Source organism: Oncorhynchus keta, chromosome 22 (genome assembly GCF_023373465.1).
Source record: "Oncorhynchus keta strain PuntledgeMale-10-30-2019 chromosome 22, Oket_V2, whole genome shotgun sequence".
Lineage (NCBI taxonomy): Eukaryota > Metazoa > Chordata > Actinopteri > Salmoniformes > Salmonidae > Oncorhynchus > Oncorhynchus keta.
Genome location: NC_068442.1, coordinates 7,591,679 through 7,611,851, shown reverse-complemented (window position 1 = coordinate 7,611,851; position 20,173 = coordinate 7,591,679). Strand labels below are relative to the sequence as shown.

At 42.8% G+C, this 20,173-nt stretch overlaps 1 protein-coding gene across 1 annotated transcript in view; it reads right to left on the bottom strand.

Annotated features, from left to right (window-relative positions):
* Positions 1–408: 408 nt before the first annotated feature.
* The window catches only part of LOC118400986 (terminal nucleotidyltransferase 4B-like), a 50,500-nt gene continuing 30,735 nt past the window's right edge, over positions 409–20,173 (bottom strand). Inside the window, exons 3-12 of the mRNA XM_035798055.2 lie at positions 18,645–18,691; positions 18,415–18,544; positions 18,185–18,292; positions 17,913–18,041; positions 16,170–16,383; positions 15,569–15,695; positions 8,066–8,169; positions 7,750–7,919; positions 7,304–7,450; positions 409–2,953 (exon numbers count right to left, since the gene is read on the bottom strand). Of these exons, the coding sequence (XP_035653948.1) occupies positions 2,774–2,953; positions 7,304–7,450; positions 7,750–7,919; positions 8,066–8,169; positions 15,569–15,695; positions 16,170–16,383; positions 17,913–18,041; positions 18,185–18,292; positions 18,415–18,544; positions 18,645–18,691 (1,356 nt within the window). The 3' untranslated portion in view covers positions 409–2,773. The remainder of the gene's footprint in view (positions 2,954–7,303; positions 7,451–7,749; positions 7,920–8,065; positions 8,170–15,568; positions 15,696–16,169; positions 16,384–17,912; positions 18,042–18,184; positions 18,293–18,414; positions 18,545–18,644; positions 18,692–20,173) is intronic.

The following is a 20,173-nucleotide window of genomic DNA, read 5'->3' as shown; positions in this document are numbered from 1 at the left end:
GACAAATTCTTTAAGACAACGTTGAAGGCAGCTTACGGTAGAGAAATAAACATTTTCTGGCAACAGCTCTGGTGCACATTCCTGCAGTCAGCATGCCAATTGCACACTCCTTCAAGACTTGAGACATCTGTATCATTGTGTTGTGTGACAAAACTGCACATTTTAGAGTGACCTTTTATTGTCCCCAGCACAAGGTGCACCTGTGTAATGATAATGCGGTTTAATCCGTTTTTTGATATGCCACACCTGTCAGGTGGATGGATTAGCTTGGCAAAGGAGAAATGCTAACTACTACTTATTGTAAAATATTGTATGTCATCAATGGGAGAGTTGTGGAAAAACTTCAACTGGGGAGAACATTTTCAAAAGAGTGCTAAATGGGACATGTACACGCAGACAGACCAGCAGTTCTTTCAAAAGTTTATTTTAATAATGAGAGACTTACATTTTCCCACTTGCCACTTTTACCCGCAGGGTTCTTGACATTTATATCTATTCATCTTCCACAAAAATATAATTAGCTAAATAATATCAATAATCATATGAAAATACAACTTCAATGCAGGGATTGTACACTTGCTGTAGACAACGCTAAGAAAAGATAAGGAAAATTACCATTCAACAAAACAGCTTTACTGTTCACAGCAATAAAACCTTTTCCCAACTTCAAATTCATTCATGGTTGGAACGCGGAGAGAAATGTTGACTGGTATTGAATTGACAATGGCATACTGAATGTAAATAATAATTTTGTTGACTTCTAGGATGTTTGATGGGTGGCTCGTCTGCTTGAAAAACCAATTCAATGTTGAAATGATTGGGCAGTGAACACATGAACAAATTTGCCGTGAAAGACAAAAACAGGAAGAAAAAAAAACATTCCTTAGTCAAATGAATTTTTGTTATATTCTAATCACATATAATAAAGAACAGGCAATGGGAAATATGCATTTCTTTTACAATATATTATCACTTGTAAAACAATGAGCTACCTTGAAGGTTGGAACAAATGTCTGGACTGCACACAAAATGTTTTGTGAGGACCATTTAAAAAAAAAAAAAATTCTAGGACTAACAGTGGCCCAACCCTTAGTGACATTTTGATGCTGGAATTTATTGGGATGACTCATGTACTGGAGGCCACTGCAGGCTAGTCACTAGCTGGCACAGCCACAGTCAACATCTGATTTGAACCCTAACCCCCAACCACACTGCTAACCTTATCAGAAATCGCTCTGCTTCCAAGACGAGATTCGTCCCAATAAACGTCAACCTGCCATTTTGATAACGTCAAAAGTAGTGCTCTTGTTGAAACTTGATGTAACTTTTAAAATGAATGCAGTGTGTCAGGTGTATAATGTTCTCAATTAACAGTAGCACAATTTATTTGCACTGTCAAAGTTGGGCCTATATTCTTTAGGCGGATCTGAAAGGATTAGATGGGTGAAAGTGACTTGGGAAGAAGCTGCACTCACCCTCGTTAAAGGCTTGGAGGAACTCACCCTCGTTAAAGGCTCGGAGGAACTATCACCATATTGTTTACATCCAGTCCAATCCTTTTATATAAAAGCCAGACAAGGAAGAAGTAAGAGCTAGAGAAAAGGGCTAGAGACAGAAATTGAACAGAGCCAATGACTTTCAATCAGTGGCCTGAAAGCACCGGATACGTAAAAGCAAAGTGTTAGACACCATTTCCAAAACCATTCTGGGGTGTAAGACTTTTAGAACAGAGGCGTCTTGAGATAGTCGGCACAAAATGTGCATCTGAACCCTCTCTTACACACGCATACAGGCTATTCCTAACCTTTCCATCCACAGGGCGTAACATTTACAGATTCATATAAATATACTAAAAAAATAAATACATAAACAAATACAAATCATTTTGTAAATAGGCAAAATAGTGGAGTACTGATGTTTTCATGTACAGGAAGTTTGCAAATTGCAGATATTGTGGCATTTTGTATTCTACCAGTAGGTACATTAGACTGTAAGATATTACGGTGATTAAACAGTATTGTGAAATAGCCATTGAACAGATCATTACAAAAATCATCCCCTTTATGCACGGAAACTGGTCCATTTGGGCTGATCCCTTGGCCTGATCCTTTCGTGATTTTGTGCTCTCATACATGGTACTGTAGTAATCTATTTTGCTGATGGTTGGAGTTGGCACTTAGAACCCACACTTGGACCAGTCCAGGAGAGATGGCAAATCGATATTCATTTTAATTCAGCTGGTGAAAAATATACAATCCCTATCCATTGTTGTTTTTTTGTTGTCTCACTCTAACCTCCATTTCACCTTTTTAAATAACATTTTGCTCTACTTTTTCCATTGCAAATGTAGATGAGTTGCTGAAATACGTACATTTTCAACAACTCGTGTTGTCAGTGCAAGCATTTTGCCCAATATAGCAATAATATCCATAGTTTTATACCATACATTTTCCCTTGTCATTTATGCTGTAAAGTTTAACTGCCAGTATAGACCCAACCAATGCACCAGGGTGTATTGCCACTTCATAAAGTACAGGAACAACTGTTCAGGCTCGACGACCTTCCTCCAATGGGCAGTGTGTTCAAATTACAGAAAGACTATGCCCTCAAGACAAGGATAGCGTCAATCTGCCCATTCAACTAACAGAAAAAGGAGAAATCTCCTTCCAACTTGGCTTTAAAAATATCACGACCAAAAGCCCTGGTAAGAGTAACACGATGGCCTTTGTTTCGGCGGCAGAGAGTGGAGTCGAGTTCTGTGACATGGCGCATCTTATCTACAGAGGTCCTCCACCGCAGGCGCAGGTTTGCGTTGGTGCTGAGGCTTCCTCCTCCTGCCCGTACAGCTCCGCCTGCTGCCTTGGTGGTTCCTGCATGACGACTGTCCTGTTTCTGTGCTTGGATGTGTGTTGGCATGGCTGTTCTGACGAGGCGTCAAACTTTCTCTGTCCACCTGTTGCCAGGAAAACACATAAGACAAGATGAATTGTATTGTCCCCTGATGGGAAATTTGTCTTGGAATAACATTTAGTGTGACATACATGGATGTGTGTTAAGTTAACACTAAAGCTTGTTTGATATAGGGTCGTTCCACCAATTCCCTGTCTTTTGAGACATGTAACTTGGTAAAAAAAAATATGGGTTATCACCACATTTTAACATTGTCATAAAGAGCACATGTTAAACTTTAAAAAAACTTGTATTCCCATTTGCTGAGGTTAAATAAATAAAAATAATACTATAATAAGTGCCTATTAAATTGCAAATAAAGTAACAGGTTGACGATTTCATCTTAAATCAGCCATAAATCCACTTGTGAAAAGACGCAATTGAAAGCAAGATTAATTTTAAATTGTAAAAACATTATAGCCTGTCTACCTATGGGTAATGGGGTTGACGCTCAATTTTCCACCACAAAACACCAGAAAAGGGCCAAAATGAGTAGAACCAGCTCACCTGCCTTTACACTATAATTTGACTATTAGATGTTTAATGTTGCTTTGAAAAAAAGACCAAATGAAAGTTCAGTTCACATAACAGAGTTGACCTTAAAATGAGGGACAGACTAAATTAATCACTAATTGCATGAAATAAATAACATTCAGAAATGACTTTGTCAAAGCAAAACTATGGCTTTGCAATGATGGTGAAAACAATGTTATGACTATAACTACTGTTCCCTGAAGTAGGGAAATTACATACAACATACTATGGGGAGTTGCACTCTCACTACTTCTGTTGAAGTATCTACAATAACACCTGTCCAGGCCAGTGAAGTCCCGCCTTCCACAGGTGATAAGCGTGAGGCTCCGATTCATTCCTTCAATTTAATACCGCTCTTCACCGAGCCCAGGATCGGGGGGCGCGGGGCCAAACAGATGTACCTCATTCCCTCCTTCAGGGAAAAGTAGTTATATTCTTAATGTTACTTTACCTTTCAGTCATTCAATGTCGGTACAACATATTATGGGGAACTAATCACGCCCCATACAGACGCCAACAGATACTAAATGAAAACGCCCCATGGAAGACCACCCAGACCTGACCATGCCAGATGCGGAAGTTGCCTAGTGACTTTACCCTGTCCCAGCCGTAAGCATGCTGTGGTCTACACTGGGAGCAGTGACATCCAAGCAATAAAACTCGAAAGTGTGTGGTGATGCCCAACTCCCCGCATCACAAATATCTCTACAGTCAACACTTTAAACAATTCCCAAGACGCTGTCAGAACCCTGGTGGAGTGGGCGCGTACACTGCTAGGTAAGCATTGCCTCTTGCTGCAAAACTCAGCAAAAAAGAGAAACATCTTCTCACTGTCAACTGCTTTTATGACTAACAGAAATTTAATAATGTGTCCCTGAACAAAGGGGGAGGGTCAAAAGTAACAGTCGGTGTGGCCACCAGCTGCATTAAGTACTGCAGCGCATCTCCTCCTCATGGACTGCACCAGATTTGCCAATTCTTGCTGTGAGATGTTACCCCACTCTTTCACCAAGGCACCTGCAAGTTCGGGGACATTTCTGGGGGGAATGGCCCTAGACCTCACCCTCTGATCCAACAGGTCCGAGATGTGCTCAATGGGATTGAGTTCCAGGCTCTTCGCTGGCCATGGCCATGGAAATCACGCACAGAATGAGCAGTAAGGCTGGTGGCATTGTCATGCTGGAGGGTCATATCAGGATGAGCCTGCAGGAAGGGTACCACATGAGGGAGGAGGATGTCTTCCCTGTAACGCATAGCATTGAGATTGCCTGCAATGACAACAAGCTCAGTCCGATGATGAGGTGACACACCGCCCCAGACCATGACGGACCCTCCACCTCCTAATCGAGTACAGGCCTCGGCGTAACGCTCATTCCTTTGACGATAAATGCGAAGAGTACTTTTTGTCAGTCCTGTCTGGTCCAGCGACGGTGGGCTTGTGCCCAGACCTGCCTAACAACAGGTGCGTCAGGTGAGTGGCTAGCACAATCTATGTGCCCAGGTTTGCCTGAAGCCCAGCTCTTACGGGCATAGAGTGCTCTGGCAATGACTGACGTAGTATCCTGTTTGACCTAGCAAAATGTGGGAGCACTGTCGTCATAGCAATGTTTCTGTGGTGCAGTTGCTCAGGGGCTACTTCCTCATCGGAGGAGCATGCAAGCTCTGCTCGGTCTACCCCTCCCAACTCCAGGAATAGAAAATAAGGATGGGGTTGCCATAGCAATGGGGGAATGCTAGTAAGCTTAATTCACTGAAAGTTATGCATGATAGCCAAAGTTAGTCAAGAGGCTCTTTAGTCTAAGCTAAGCTAGCTAGCCTCTGACCGCAGCACAGTATATTTAGAATAACTACATTTACATTTACATTTAAGTCATTTAGCAGACGCTCTTATCCAGAGCGACTTACAAACTAATTGACATAGCGCTACTTATACTAAACGAGAGCTACCCAAGCAATTCCACCCGGGGGAGACAGGAAAAGCTAGTAGTAGCTAGCTCACCTTGGCAAGTTAGCTAACCAGGCTAGCACGCTATGCAGCATGTGTTAGCTAGTCTGGTCTCGTAAGTCTATTTAGGACCGGATCACAGAGGTGGGACCTGAACCCAGACACAGGCAGCGGGGGGGTGGGGGGGTAAGCCAGGAAACATTTGACCCGACATCAGATTCCGCAACACCGACTCTTCCGAGGTACCGGCATCCGGGAGAGAATGTCACTATCGGAAACACCAAGGCCCCTAAAGAATGCTACACGATTGTCAACAGAACCTGGACCGCGGACTAGTAGGGGAACAGTGCCAGACATCCCCTAGTCTCACATACAAACTGATTTGAATGAGGGCAGCCTGATCATGCACCGAGCCGAGACATACAAGACAACAAACGTGAGTATCTTTCTATTCATTGGGGCATGTTCGTGAAACCAAACCTAGCTTGTTTGCCTTCGTCGTTTCAGTGGCATTAGCCATCTTTACTTACTGCTAAAACCAGGCCAAGCAATTAGAAGATTAACTAATTGTTTGTGATTAGGAAACTTATTAGAACCATACAAACTTCAGCCCACGACATCCAGTGGGAGATCATGCTCTAACACTAAGGGACAGTTCAGTTGGCGCAACGAAAAGACAGTCTCGAGTTCCAATTGTTTGTTTGTGTAGCGTGAATTGTTCCTGTTAACAGAGGTGAAGAGCGGCATAATTGAAGGAATAAACCCAAGCCTCACGCTTATCACCTGTGGAAGGTTGGCTTCCAGCGAGGCACAGATTTCATTGTAGATCCTTCAACCGAAGTCACGAGAGTGTATGTTGTAGCGAAGTTGACTGGCAAAGAGAACGTGTAGAAATGTCAGGGTTAAGTGTTGTCTTCCTAGAAGTCACAAATGGTGTTGAATTTTGGTCTTTTAGCCAGTCTGATTTATTTAATTTTCCATGTGGCCTATATTAAAAGGGCACTTCAGTGAATATAACAGGCCTTAGCTTTTTTATTTTTTTTTGACTGGTGTGATGGCCTGCATCTGATGGTCAGTCTGAGGGGAGGGAGAGAGGAGAATAACGGCCTCTCACCCGACTCACCGTACCTCCGCTCTCACCGAGACAAAGTCTTCCAGCTGATGGCGAAACTCAAGTCGCACTGCATTATTTCGGAATCGTGCAGCAAGTCAAGTTGCTACTCTTATGAACAGAGAAAGTAAAATATTCCTTGATACTAAAAAAAGACAAGCCTCTGCCTCGAATAATAACAAGGCAAGCTTATCGAAACACTTTGCTATACTCACTCATTGCAGCTGCAGTACTGGTTGTAGCATGAGTGAAAGTACGAAGAACACACATTTTATGGCTTATAAAAAAGTGTTGAGCAAGATAACAACTTACACATGGATAACAACTTACACATGAAATTAATTAGAAAAAACAGCAGCTCTTTGCTGTATTCATTGAATCTCTCTAGTCAAGTCTGGAAATCTCAGTCTCAATTTGCTGTGCACTAGAGGCTTCTTTTTACAACAAATGGCTTGAGGAAACTGTGCAGACACAGTGATCTGAGCTATCGGATTGGCCACGGTAGGCCTGCAGGGTAAGCTCTACCGTCAGACACGAAATTATTCAAAATGGGAACACTTTTACCTTCCTGGCACTAGGGCTGCTAAATCAAGTGCATCTACCGCCAACAGAGCTGATCGGAAAATAAAATAAAATAGGAATGCAAGGTTTTAATCGCAGTTTTTTTTACAGAAACGTTTGGTGATCGATTACGGATGCCTTGGAGATCGAGCAGTCGATCGCGACCGACCGGTTGGTGAGCAATGCTAGAGTTAGTCACCTACCTTGCTCTTGTTCGAGTGGCTCACGTGGCTTCCGGAAGAGGAACTTGTAGCCCTGTGATTGGTCAATCCTAGGGGGGCAGCTCTGTGTGCGGATAAGCCCCGCCTGCCACGCGGCAACACCGTTTTACAGGGGCTTCCGTCCGAATCCTGGAGGGTTCAGAGCATCCAATCAAACATGGGCAAAATACAGTTTAACGACAGGTATCTCAAACTTCTAACACATGAAAGGGTAGATTGCCTAAGGGACCTTTCTGATAGACTAACTATTAGTTAGAAAAATATTTCAGAGCTATCTTTAGAGATTTTACATCATAGTTGCTAAGGAAAGGTCAGCACTGGGGCTGTAGGTATTAAGCGTCTCAGAGTATCACTTGACATATACAGCCCCTGGTCTTTAAGGTGCAAAGTGTGTGGAGAGAACACGTTCGGTTTCACAAGGCACCCACAGCATCGCTGGAGCTAGCTGATGAAGACTGCGGCGAGGAGGATGATGAAGAGGAGGATGGAGAGGAAGGAGGAGGAGAGGAGGAGCTTGGTGATTCCACCCCTTCCTCAGAGAGATTGTTGTTGCATTCGTACGTCTGCTGAGGCTCCACCAGCAACGTGACATCATTTCCTGTGACATAGGGGAAACAGTAAGAAATGTGGGGCAAGACAAGTTTACACTGTTTTGATATAGTGTTGTACTTGGACTGGATAACTGTGAAAATCTATTAAAAATCAATTATATAAAATGGGCTTTAAAATGTCTCATCTCCTTACCGTTTAAGGTCAGGGAGTTCAGTGATAGATCAGCCCACTTCATGGTGATCCAGTCCCTGTATTCTGCCACTTCCTGAGTCACCCGGATTATTCTGCCCAGTATACTGCAGGAAACGCAACAAACAATGTTACCACATGTTGGAAAAGGGGACACACGTACATGTGCAATCTTTTTCCCCACTTAATATTGTAACAAAAAATATATACAGTACCAGTCAAAAGTTTGGACACACCAACTCATTCAAGGGTTTTTCATTATTTTCTGCATTGTAGAATAATAATGAAGACCTTAAAACTATGAAATAACACGTACTATCATGTAGTAACCAAAAAAGTGTTAAACAAAGATTCTTCAAAGTAGCCATCCTTTGCCTTGATGACAGCTTTGCACTCTGGGAAATCTCTCAACCAGCTATTCCAACAGTTTTGAAGGCGTTCCCACATATGCTGAGCACTTGGCTGCTTCTCATTCACTCTGCAGTTCAACTCATCCTAAAACATTTAAATTGGGTTGAAGTAGGGTGATTGTGGAGGCCAGGTCATCTGATGCAGCACACAATCACTCTCCTTCTTGGTCAAATAGCCCTTACAAGGCCTGGATGTGTATTTTGGGTCATTGTCCTGTTGAAAAACAAATTATAGTCCCACTAAGCCCAAACCAGATGGGATGGCATATTGCTGCTGAATGCTGTGGTAGCCAAGCTGGTTAAGTGTGCCTTGAATTCTAAATAAATCACTGACATTGTCACCAGCAAAGCACCGCCACACCATCACACCTCCTCCTCCATGCTTCACGGTGGGAAGCACACATGCGGAGATCATCCGCCTCACGAAGACACAAATCTCAAATTTGGACTCATCAGACCAAAGAACAGATTTTCACCCGTCTAATGTCCATTGCTCGTGTTTCTTGGCCAAAGCAAGTCTCTTCTTATTATTGGTGTCCTTTAGTAGTGGTTTCTTCACAGAAATTTGACCATGAAGGCCTGATTGACGCAGTCTTCTCTGAACAGTTGATGTTGAGATGTGTCTGTTACTTGAACTCTGTGAAGCATTTTTTGGGCTGCAATTTCTGAGGCTGGTAACTCTAATGAACGTATCCTCTAGAGCAGAGGTAACTCTGGGTCTTCCTTTCCTTTGGCAGTTTTATCATAGCGCTTGAAGGTTGATGCGACTGCACTTTCAAAGTTCTTGAAATGTTTCTTATTGACTGACCTTAATGTTTTAAAGTAATGTACTGACGTTTCTCTTTGCTTATTTGAGCTGTTTTTTTTATATATAATATGGACTTCATCTTTTACCAAATAGGGCCATCTTCTGTATACCCCCCTACCTTGTCACGGCATAATTGATTGGCACAAATGCATTAAGGAAGAAATTCCACAAATGAACTTACGAAAGCACACCTGTTAATTGAAATGCATTCCAGGTGACTACCTCATGAAGCTTGTTGAGAGAATGCCAAGCGTGTGCAAATCTGTCATCAAGGCAAAGGGTGGCTATTTGAAGAATCTCAAATATATAGTATATTTACATTTGTTTAAAACTTTTTTAGTTACTACATGATTCCATGTGTTATTTCACAGTTTTGATGTCGTCACTATTATTTCTACAATGTAGAAAATAGTCAAAGAAAAACCCTTGAATTTTCAAACTTTTGACTGCTACTGTATATAACATTCCATTGGTTGCAAGAATTTTGTATAATAATTTAAGTTTTGAATCTGCCGTTGTTTTGCATATCAGTTCATAAACCACGTGCCATGGAATGTGTCATGCCCTCAAACTAAGGTGCGCTTGCCTGCGTTTACTTACAGGCTGTTTCAACTTGTCAATTTCAAATGCTTTTATAACTTGTTCTATTTTCTAACCGTTCGAATGGAGGTGTGTTCTGCCTCATTAATTCGTATAAAAGTAGGCCATTTCACTTTCACAAACAATACATTTTTTTAGGCATTTACTGAGCTGAATTTTCCAGCTGGTGACAGCATTGCCTTCATTGTTGTTTTCATTACTACATGATAATAACTTTGGACATGTGTGCGTTTCTATCACAATTAGTGCCTTATTATGTTATAATAGTTTCTGTATGTTGTTTCTACTGTAGCTCACTGTATATGTAAGGAGCATCATTTGTGTGTATTCCTTATAACTGCGGACACGTGAGGTAACGTTACTTATTTCATAACCTTTATGGTGTTATACACAATCGTCCTCACGTAGCTAGCTACATTCTTCTATTAGCTCTGTAAAACAAATGATAATTGCGTCAGAGAAGTATTAGCTTGTGTTGTCCTTTTGAAGCTACCCTGGCCTTATGACTATGGTTGGTTTTCATTCGGCCCGTTTAGCATAGCGCTGTCTTGCCCTGCACAATTGTGGAGCACAACAGCTACCGTTTCTTAGTGCTCTATAACTCATATTTAGGATTTGGTCAATACGATGTATTTCTTTTTTTTTTTTAAAGCAGTGTTATGTTACTTCTTTGTAATATTATTGTATTGCTATATCCTGACATTGTATTCTAATTACAAAATCATTCCTCTTTATTCTGTACTTTCAAAAACCACACACACAAACCGTATTGGACATCATTTGCCAATGTCATAATTGGAGCCGGACATCTTTTGAGGTGAAAATTGAGGACAGCTTTTGTATGCTAGCGTACCCTCAACAGTTTTAATGGATGAAAACCAAGCAAGAAAACACATAGGCCTATATGTAATAGTTGTCTATTTTATTGAAGTACTGGTGGTGGTTGAACAACAACTTGTTTTGCTAGAGGAGAAAAAAAAACTTCCACAAAAGGCCGACAACTTAAGAAAATGCATAACCCATATTGCATATTCATGCAGTGATTGAACAACAACTGCATTTCCACACCCCACCCCTAAAGGCATAGCATCATAGCAGGTCACCTGTCAAGTCACCTGTCAGGTCAGTCAGTCACTAATTGCTGCAGATGTGCTCAATAGTGCTTGAGCATATGATACTCCCCAAAGCATGGTTGAAACACAGAGGTGTGTCGCAAGCTGAGCACATGTACTTTCTCAACCTCGGTTTCCTTCTCCTGGCGCCAGACAGGCAGACTTTGTCGTGCCTCCGTGTGCGACTACCTTGAGCAGCAGTTTGAGGGACTTCGTAGGGAAAATGCCGTGCAGCGAGGCGTAGGGGATTGTCTGCAGCAGCACAGCCCCTAGTGGATGGGCGCCGAGGGGTGTGGTGCTCCTTCCAGCAGCGCTCTCATTAGGTTCTCTCTGTACTTTTGGTAGGTAATTACTTTACCTATGGGGGAGAGGGAGTGTGGAGGATGAGGAAAGGGAGAGGATGAGGCAGTGGGTAGGTGGGTGAGATATTGTCACTATAATTGCATAATGGAACTGTATGTGAACTACATCCAATTACAAAAAATACCTTGTTCAGTAATCATCTCACCTGTCAGTTGGCGGTGAACTATGTGGCCATTGAGGGCAGCAGTGTCGATCAGATGGGAAAATATCTTCTTATACCACTTGGTAGTTTTCAGAGTGCATTTCACAAAGCTGTTTATCATGTCTGCCTTATCCACTGCCCCCATTTTGAGGTTATAGTCAAGCACACAATCTGGTTTGATCTTTCTCACTCCAGTCAGGTGATCCACCTTCCCTGTGGCCGACACGGTTGCTGATTGGACAGTGGAGAGGACATGGCCCGTTTGTCATGCCACTTTACTGCGAGCTGTTGACCGTTCTCCTTGAACTCCACCTCCCCTCTCTGCATCTGAATGCCGGCGCATCCCCTTCCTGTTCGACCTGACTGTGCCACAGGCCCCTGTTGGAGAGCAGATGCTAGAAGAGTGTGGGACTGCTGTACCAATTGTCCACATACAAGTGTGTCCCTTGCCGAGATGAGGAGCCAGCATTGTCATCACCACGGCCCCGATCACCACAAGCCCATCATAATGTTGAATGTCAGTGGTAGAACCTGTGTAAACTATAATGTTCTAGACAAATTCTGTCTTCACCCCCGCCAACCTCCCTTCAGCAAATCTGACCATGACTCCATTTTGTTGCTCCCAGCCTATAGAGAAACTAAAACAGGAAAAGCCCGTGCTCAGGTCTATCCAATGCTGGTCTCACCAATCTAATTCCACGCTTCAAGATTGCTTAGATCGCGTGGACTTGGATATGTTCCGGGTAGCCTCAGACAACAACATTGACATATACGCTGACTCGGTGAGAGTTTATTAGCAAGTGCATCTGTGATGTTGTACCCACTGTGACTATTAAAACCTCCCCTAACCAGAAAGTTTATTGATGGCAGCGTTCGCGCAAAACAAAGCGCGGACCACCGCTTTTAATCATGGCAAGGCGACCGGAAACATGACCGAATACAAACAGTGCAGCTATTCCCTCCAGTGTATTTCCTCCGCAAGGCAATCAAACAAGCAAAGCGCCAGTATAGAGACAAAGTAGACGCAATTAAAAAGCTCAAACACGAGACGTATGTGGCAGGGTCTACAGTCAATCACGGATTACAAAAAGAAAACCGTCCCCGTTGTGGACATCGACGCTTGCTCCCAGACAAATTAAACAACTTCTTTGCTCGCTTTGAGGACAATACAGTGCCACTGACACGGCCCGCTACCAAAGCCTGTGGGCTCTCCTTCACCGTGGCCAACGTGAGTAAAACATTTACTCACTTCCAATGAAAACAATGTGTATTCTTCACCATGTATGTACAATTCAACATTAGAAAACGGCCGTCTTAGTCCGTTTGCTGGGATATGAGGAAAAAGGGTGTATTCGTATTTATCAGGATGCCTACACCTCTGCTGTTACTACAGCTGACAATCTCTAAGTGTTCAAGAACCATATGATTTTTAACCTATCATGAAGCCCGTGACCTTTCCAAGTTATAAGTTGGATTTTTTGGGGGTCTTTACTTGAATAGAATCAAAATCAACCATGTCTGTTCCCCCTATCATTGACAAACCAGATAAAACATTTTAGCCGACATGTCATAGGAGGGCGGTGGGCCTTCCATGGAATGGGATAGTCATAGTATGAATACATAGTTATTATATACATTACATATATAGTGTGTGAGCATGTGGGCTGAGCAGACATTTAACCGAGAACACACAGGAAACATAAAGCAAAGTACTTCTTTGTACTTTGTGGCGCTATGCCGTTTTAGGGCTTTCAAGCTCCAACTCCTCTCCTAATGTAACAAAACAATCCAGAAGACTGGGTTATGTCATTGTACATACATTGGAGGAACACGGACACATAAGAACTGTGGTCAGTTTGTATTACCTTGTAAATTAAAAGTATAGTGGCTGGTGGGAGACTACTTGGGGAGAGTGGGGTCCACCGAGAGGCCAAAGTGGGATGAGTAGAGCCCCACACATACGTCAGAGAAGTGTCTGATGCCCTCCCAGTCACCCCATCCCAATACCGTGGATAGAGCCCCTCTACACTCTCACCAATAACCACCATTGAATCTTAGCTATAATGACAAACAAGGAACAATAATGACTCGACATTCTCTGCTAATTTCTCAAAAATTACATTGTAGTATAGTTAAATCCTTCCTTCTCTACCTCCCAAGCCAACCCTTCCCTCTCCACCGCCCTTTCCCAACTCTCCCCCCTTTACCACACCCAAGCTTGTCCCAACCTCTCACCCTTACACACCCTTGCCCCACCACCTCCGAACCATGCCCTCCCTTACGCGTCCAGGGAAAGTTTATCCCACCCTCCCATCTTTTCCCCATCTCCTCTTCTCAGACACATTTACACCCATCGACTTATCCATTCTCCTTTATTCACATACAACATATACCCTATGCATCCACCTACCCATTCTCTCCCACCCTCATATTCACCCTCCTATTCATATGCACAGACACACAATCACACACACGTCCATACAACAATTATTGACATACGTGTTAAATGTTGTCTTTTGTATTGTCTTTTCTGTGTCCATGTAGTCCATTGGCATCGGTACTTCTATCATTACTTCCTAGAGAAGAACAGTTGCTTGGGGACAGTAGAGTTTCGGTTGTATTGGGGGAAATGGGAAAGAATATGGTCTCAATTTACGTTGGTTTTAGACATCACTGTATGTGCTTATTGCTTTTCCCCGCGTTGTCCTCTCCTCAGGGCAGTGGGCTCTCCTTCAACTGGATAGGTCTCTTGCAGACGGTTTAGGGCTTCGTCGGTGCTTGTGAATTCCAGCTTTTGTGTTCCCTTCCATTCCCACAGCACTGCCGGGAAGCAAAGTTGAGACTTGATTCCTTTTCCTCCAGTGGCTTCTTTCTCAGCTTAGCAGACAGGTCCTGGACAAATGGACTAGCCATGGATTTAGATCTCCTTTCCTCCTGTGCCATCAGAACGTTGACTTTGGTCTGATAGTTCCACAGCTTGAAAATTGCCATGCAAGGGTATTTAGCTTTCTTCTGTTTCACACTGATCCGATGGCATTGTTCCAGAATCTCTGGTGATACATCCACGCCAAGCTCCTCTGATATCAGTTTGACCACGTAGCAGGAAAGGTCTCCTTTGTTCACGTCTTCCGGGAAGGACAATATTCCCATGTTTCATCTCATTTTGTTTTCTTTCTGTTCCAGTTCATCTCCTAAAGTTTGCAACCTTGTTTCCAGAAGGCTAATTTCAACGTCTGGCGTTTATGCGCAAACCTTGTATAAACATGTCTGACATGATAGACTCCACTTTCCTTTCGAGCAAATCTTTTTTTTAACAACAGATTGTGACAGTTTGTTTTGATGAGCATTGAGAGCATTTTAGCGATGTTTTCTGGATTTCCTTTAGCTGTTCATTGCTCTAATTTGCATCTCCAGATTGTTCCTCGTCTTTTCCTCTGAGGAAAACAATGGCTCATTGGGCTCTTGTCGCCTCATCGCTTTACCAACTGATTGGTTCGCTGTTGTACATAACTGACCACTCACTCGCGCCCAGTTGCTTAAGGATATATTGATCTAGCGATTTTAGACACTTAAGTTGAACTCTTGTCTGGCTTCTACATATAACCACAGTTTAATCGGTACAAAACAGAGCTACTCACTCACCTATCTGTATGCGCATGTGTGAATACTATCTGAAGGCACATTTTATACCTATTTTTATATATATTTTTACTTTCTTTGCTTTCAGGCCCACATGGAAAGGGTGGTATGGGGAGAGTTTTTTTTCTGGTCGCCGGGAGGGGGTGGTGGATCAAAGTACTTTTGGAAGATAATTGCCTGTCTGATTTGAAACCCTCACTGAAAAAAATTAAATAAATACACGTTTTGATCAGTCAGGGAAATAAAAGTGCTGAAAAATGTTGGCTCACTATTTAAAAAGAAGACGGAGAGCAAGCTATAGGATGGGAGTCAAATATCGATCCAATATTGTCCAAAAATAATACTGCGATATGTAACTATCGTCTATTTCTGCCATCACTACTGATTATGTGACCGTAACCTTCCCCCATGAGTCCCAGCCCTGCCCTGTACCTCTCGCTGTGGTTGTTGGGGTAGTACTTGGCGATGGGTGACACAGCGTGGCTCAGCACCATGTAGGCATAGTCAAACACCTGCTTCACCTGCATGGCCCCGTACGAGCTACGACCCACATCATTACCTGGGAAACACAGGACAAACAACAAACGCTCACTGTCAGGTACAAACAAACTTGGCAGCTGCTTATTGCATCTGGCCTACCATAAGAGTTCTCAGACATCTCTATAAAACAACTACATCTGGTGTCTTGGTTATGGCAGAACTCTGAAGCACAAGACAATTCATTGAATGCATACTTTTCAGAGACATCATAGCTAGCTAGCTTGCTACCATATTTTGACTACCGTATGCAGCAAGCCAGGATTTCCCAAACTCTGTTCGCGGAACCCAAGGTGTGCACATTTTGGTTTTTTGCCCTAGCACTACACAGTTGATTAAAATAATCATCAAGCTTTTATACATTTGAATCAGCTGTGTAATGTTAGGAAAAAATGTAAACGTGCACCCCTTGGGGTCCCGAGGACCGAGTTTGGGAAACACTGCAGTTAGCAATCTCAGACAAACTAAAGGTGTGTGTATGTGAGCCAGGGCTCACCTGGCTGCAGTGGATCCTCGATGTAGAGCAGGGATGGCCTGTATCCATCCAGCATGCTCTTCTGGACCTCGTCTTTGGAGAGGTAGCAGCCCCCGTCTTTGATCCGGATCCCTGTCTTCAGGTAGTTAAAATGGCGGCCGTACAGCTCAAAGAACTCTATGAGCAGGACGCCAGTGTTGGCGTTGGGACTGCAGGCGTCCTCTCTGCTATGGAGCTGAAACACACACACACACACAATACAGCTTATAACTTGTTTCTACCTTAAGAACACATATTAGTAAGAACACTATACTGCAGGTGACAAATTCAATTTCCCCTCTGGGGATCAATAAAGTTTAAGTCAATAGTACAGAAGTAATTATTCCTTGCTCTCAATGGTTGAGAAAAGGCAGAGAAAATCCTTCATATAATAATTTCACTAGAATACTAGATTGGGAGTGTAATAATTATGATACAGTGCATTAGGAAAGTATTCAGACCCCTTGACTTTTTCAAAAAGAAAATGTACGGTACAGCCTTATTCCAAATGGATTAAATACAATCAATACCCCAAAGACAGGTTGACATTTTTGCAAATGTATTACAAATTTTAAAAAACAGCAATATCACGTTTACATAAGTATTCAGCAGACCCTTTACTCAGTACTTTGTTTTAGCACCTTTGGCAGCGTCTTCTTGGGTATGATGCTACAAGCTTGGCACACCTGTATTTGGGGCGTTTCTCCCATTCTTCTCTGCAGATTCTCTCAGCGACGCTGCACAGCTATTTTCAGGTCTCTGCAGAGACCTGCAGGAGAACCACTCCTGCGGTGTCTTGGCTGTGTGCTTAGGGCCATTGTTCTGTTGGAAGGTGAACCTTCGCCCCAGTCTGAGGTCCTGAGCGCTCTGGAACAGGTTTTCATCAAGGATCTCTGTACTTTGCTCCGTTCATCTTTCCCTCGATTCTAACTAGTCTCCCAGTCCCTGCCGCTGAAAAACATGCCCATGCTGCCACCATCATGCTTCACTGGAAGGATGGTGCCAGGGTTCCTCCAGACATGACGCTTGGCATTGAGGCAAAAGAGTTCAATCTTGGTCTCATCAGACCTGAGAATCTTGTTTTCATGGTCAGAGTCCTTTAGATGCCTTTTGGTAAACTCCAAGCGGGCTGCCTTTTACTGAGGAGTGGCATCCGTCTGGTCACTCTACCATACAGGCTTGATTGGTGAAGTGCTGCAGAGACGACTGTCCTTCTGGATGGTTCTCCCATCTCCACAGAGGAACTCTGGAGCTCTGTCAGAGTGACCACCGGGTTCTCGGTCACCTCCCTGACCAAGGCCCTTCTCCCCCGATTGCTCGGTTTGGCCGAGCAGCCAGCTCTAGGAAGAGTCTTGGTGGTTCCAACCTTCTTCCATTTAAGAATGATGGAGGCCACGTTGTTCTTGGGGACCTTCAATGCTGCAGAAATGTTTTTGTACCCTTCCCCAGATCTGTGCCTCGACACAACCCTGTCTCAGAGCTCTACGGAGAATTCCTTCAACCTCGTGGCTTGGTTTTTGCTCTGACATGCACTGTCAACTGTATATAGACAGGTGTGTGACTTTCCAAATCATGTCCAACCAATTGAATTTACAAACGGTGGACTCCGTTCAAGTTGTAGAAACATCAATGATGATCGATGGAAACAGGATGCCCCTGAGCTCAATTTCGAGTCTCATAGCAAACGGTCTGAATACAGTAGAGAGAGGAAGGCCACCGACCCACCTGTAAGAAGCTGACAGCGATGAGGAAGAGGCAGTAGGAGCTGATTCCTCCTGTAAACACTTCATTCATGTCTCTTTGTAATAAGAACTGTTTCAGGACTAGCACCAGGTATGGAAGCACAGGATATTTCTGAGGAGAGAGAGAGAGAGAGCGAGAGAGAACATTAGAACAACAGTTCAAACTAGGACAATTGTGCTCGAATGCAGATATGAGCTCAAATACGTACGTACACACGTATGCGCGTGCAAGCACACACACTGGGAGCATTGTACCTTTTTATAATCTTTAATGAGGGCAGCAGCTTTAACAGCATTCTTCATGTTGAAACTGATGTCAACTTTGACCTCCGTGAGAGAGTCTGTCAGTTTGATGATTGGCACCTGAAGACAAGGAGAGATCAGATTTGACAGGCATACAGACACGGAATTATTACCAAGTTCACAACATACACACACACACTCGTAACAGGCTTTCCTCCACAGACAGAACACAAAACACCAACCGTGGCCTTGTCCAGCACTTTGACAGAATTCTCCTCCACCACTTTGTGTTTCCTCAGGGCCTCTTCTAACCTCCACAGAGGGAGGCTGTCTCCTTCCCTGAACTTCCCAAACACCACCAGGTCAATGTCACTGCAACACAAAGAATCACATGATCACAAACTCATGCCAAGGTGGAATATAACAGTTATGAAAACTTTTCTAATGACTTGAAAATGGAAGGACAGCTTACCTGGTAGGTAGATAGAGACCTGTGCTGAAACTCCCAAATACCTGAACCTGCAAAGCATTGTTCACAGAATTAGTACATTAGATTGTGACATTGCATATAAAACTCCATGACAGCAACTAGAGATGTGCATCTCTCCTTCCAAGCACGAATCGATGTGCATCTAAATACATGGGCTGAGATACAAGAACGAGTTTGAAACAATTCGATTTGATCAGTGGAGCGAATTGATGCCATTCGGTTTGATACGATGCACTAACAATTGCTGCATTAACACATTCATTTGACATTCTAAATTAATATCTGATGCTTATGGAGCTCAGCTGGATCTGTCTAAGCTCAGTGCGTGTGTGTGTGAGACAGAGAATGACGTAGTGTGTGAGCTGAGCGATAGATTCACATTCTGCCCTATCCGATTAGGTTGGGCAATTTGTTTTTGTCCTCAAACTTATCAGAAATCCTAATGCACCACTGATTAATTTGTCATATAGCAGATTAAAACCATTTCCTGCCCAGCGGAATGTTCTATGTTTTGCTGGACCATGACCTCTGTGTGCATAAATTAGAATAATTTCCTGGGGTCAAACATTTATATTTAAACATGTTACAAATTTTCAAACCTGGAAAATATTTCGTTCAAATGGTATGATATACAATAGCACCACCTCAATCAAACTTTAAATCAGTCAAGAAAAAAACACCTGTGAAAATGTGCATCTTACACAAAAATCAATGCTTTTCTCCAAAACAACTGCAATTTATAAAATTCTCTCATGACGATCGAGGAAAAACTTGGCGAAATTTGAGTCGTCCTTATTTTGTAAGGATTGATCCGAAATAAAAATCGAAATACATTTTTACTGTGAATTTTCTCAAATTCTGTTCTGTGATCAGACACTTTCTTATGTGGATAGTATATTAAAACACATACAGTTGAAGTCAGAAGTTTACATACACCTTAGACAAATACATTTAAACTCAGTTTTTCACAATTCCTGACATTTAATCCTGGTCAAAATTCCAGGTCTTAGGTCAGTTTTGGATCACCACTTTATTTTAATAAAATGAAATGTCAGAATGATAGTAGAGAGAGTGATTAATTTCAGCTTTTATTTCTTTCATCACATTCCCAGTGGGTCAGAAGTTTACATACACTCAATTAGTATTTGGTAGCATTGCCTTTAAATGTTTTAACTTGGGTCAAACGCCTTCCACCAGCTTCCCACAATAAGTTGGGTGAATTAAGCCCATTCCTCCTGACAGAGCTGGTGTAACTGAATCAGGTTTGTAGGCATCCTTTTTCAGTTCTACCCACAAATTTTCTATGGGATTGAGGTCAGGGCTTTATGGTGGCCACTCCAATACCTTGACTTTGTTGTCCTTAAGCCATTTTGCTACAACTTTGGAAGTATGCTTGGGTTCTATGTCCACTTGGAAGACCCATTTGCGACCAAGCTTAAACTTCCTGACTGATGTCTTGAGATGTTGCTTCAATATATACATGTAATCTTCCTCCCTCATGATGCCATCTA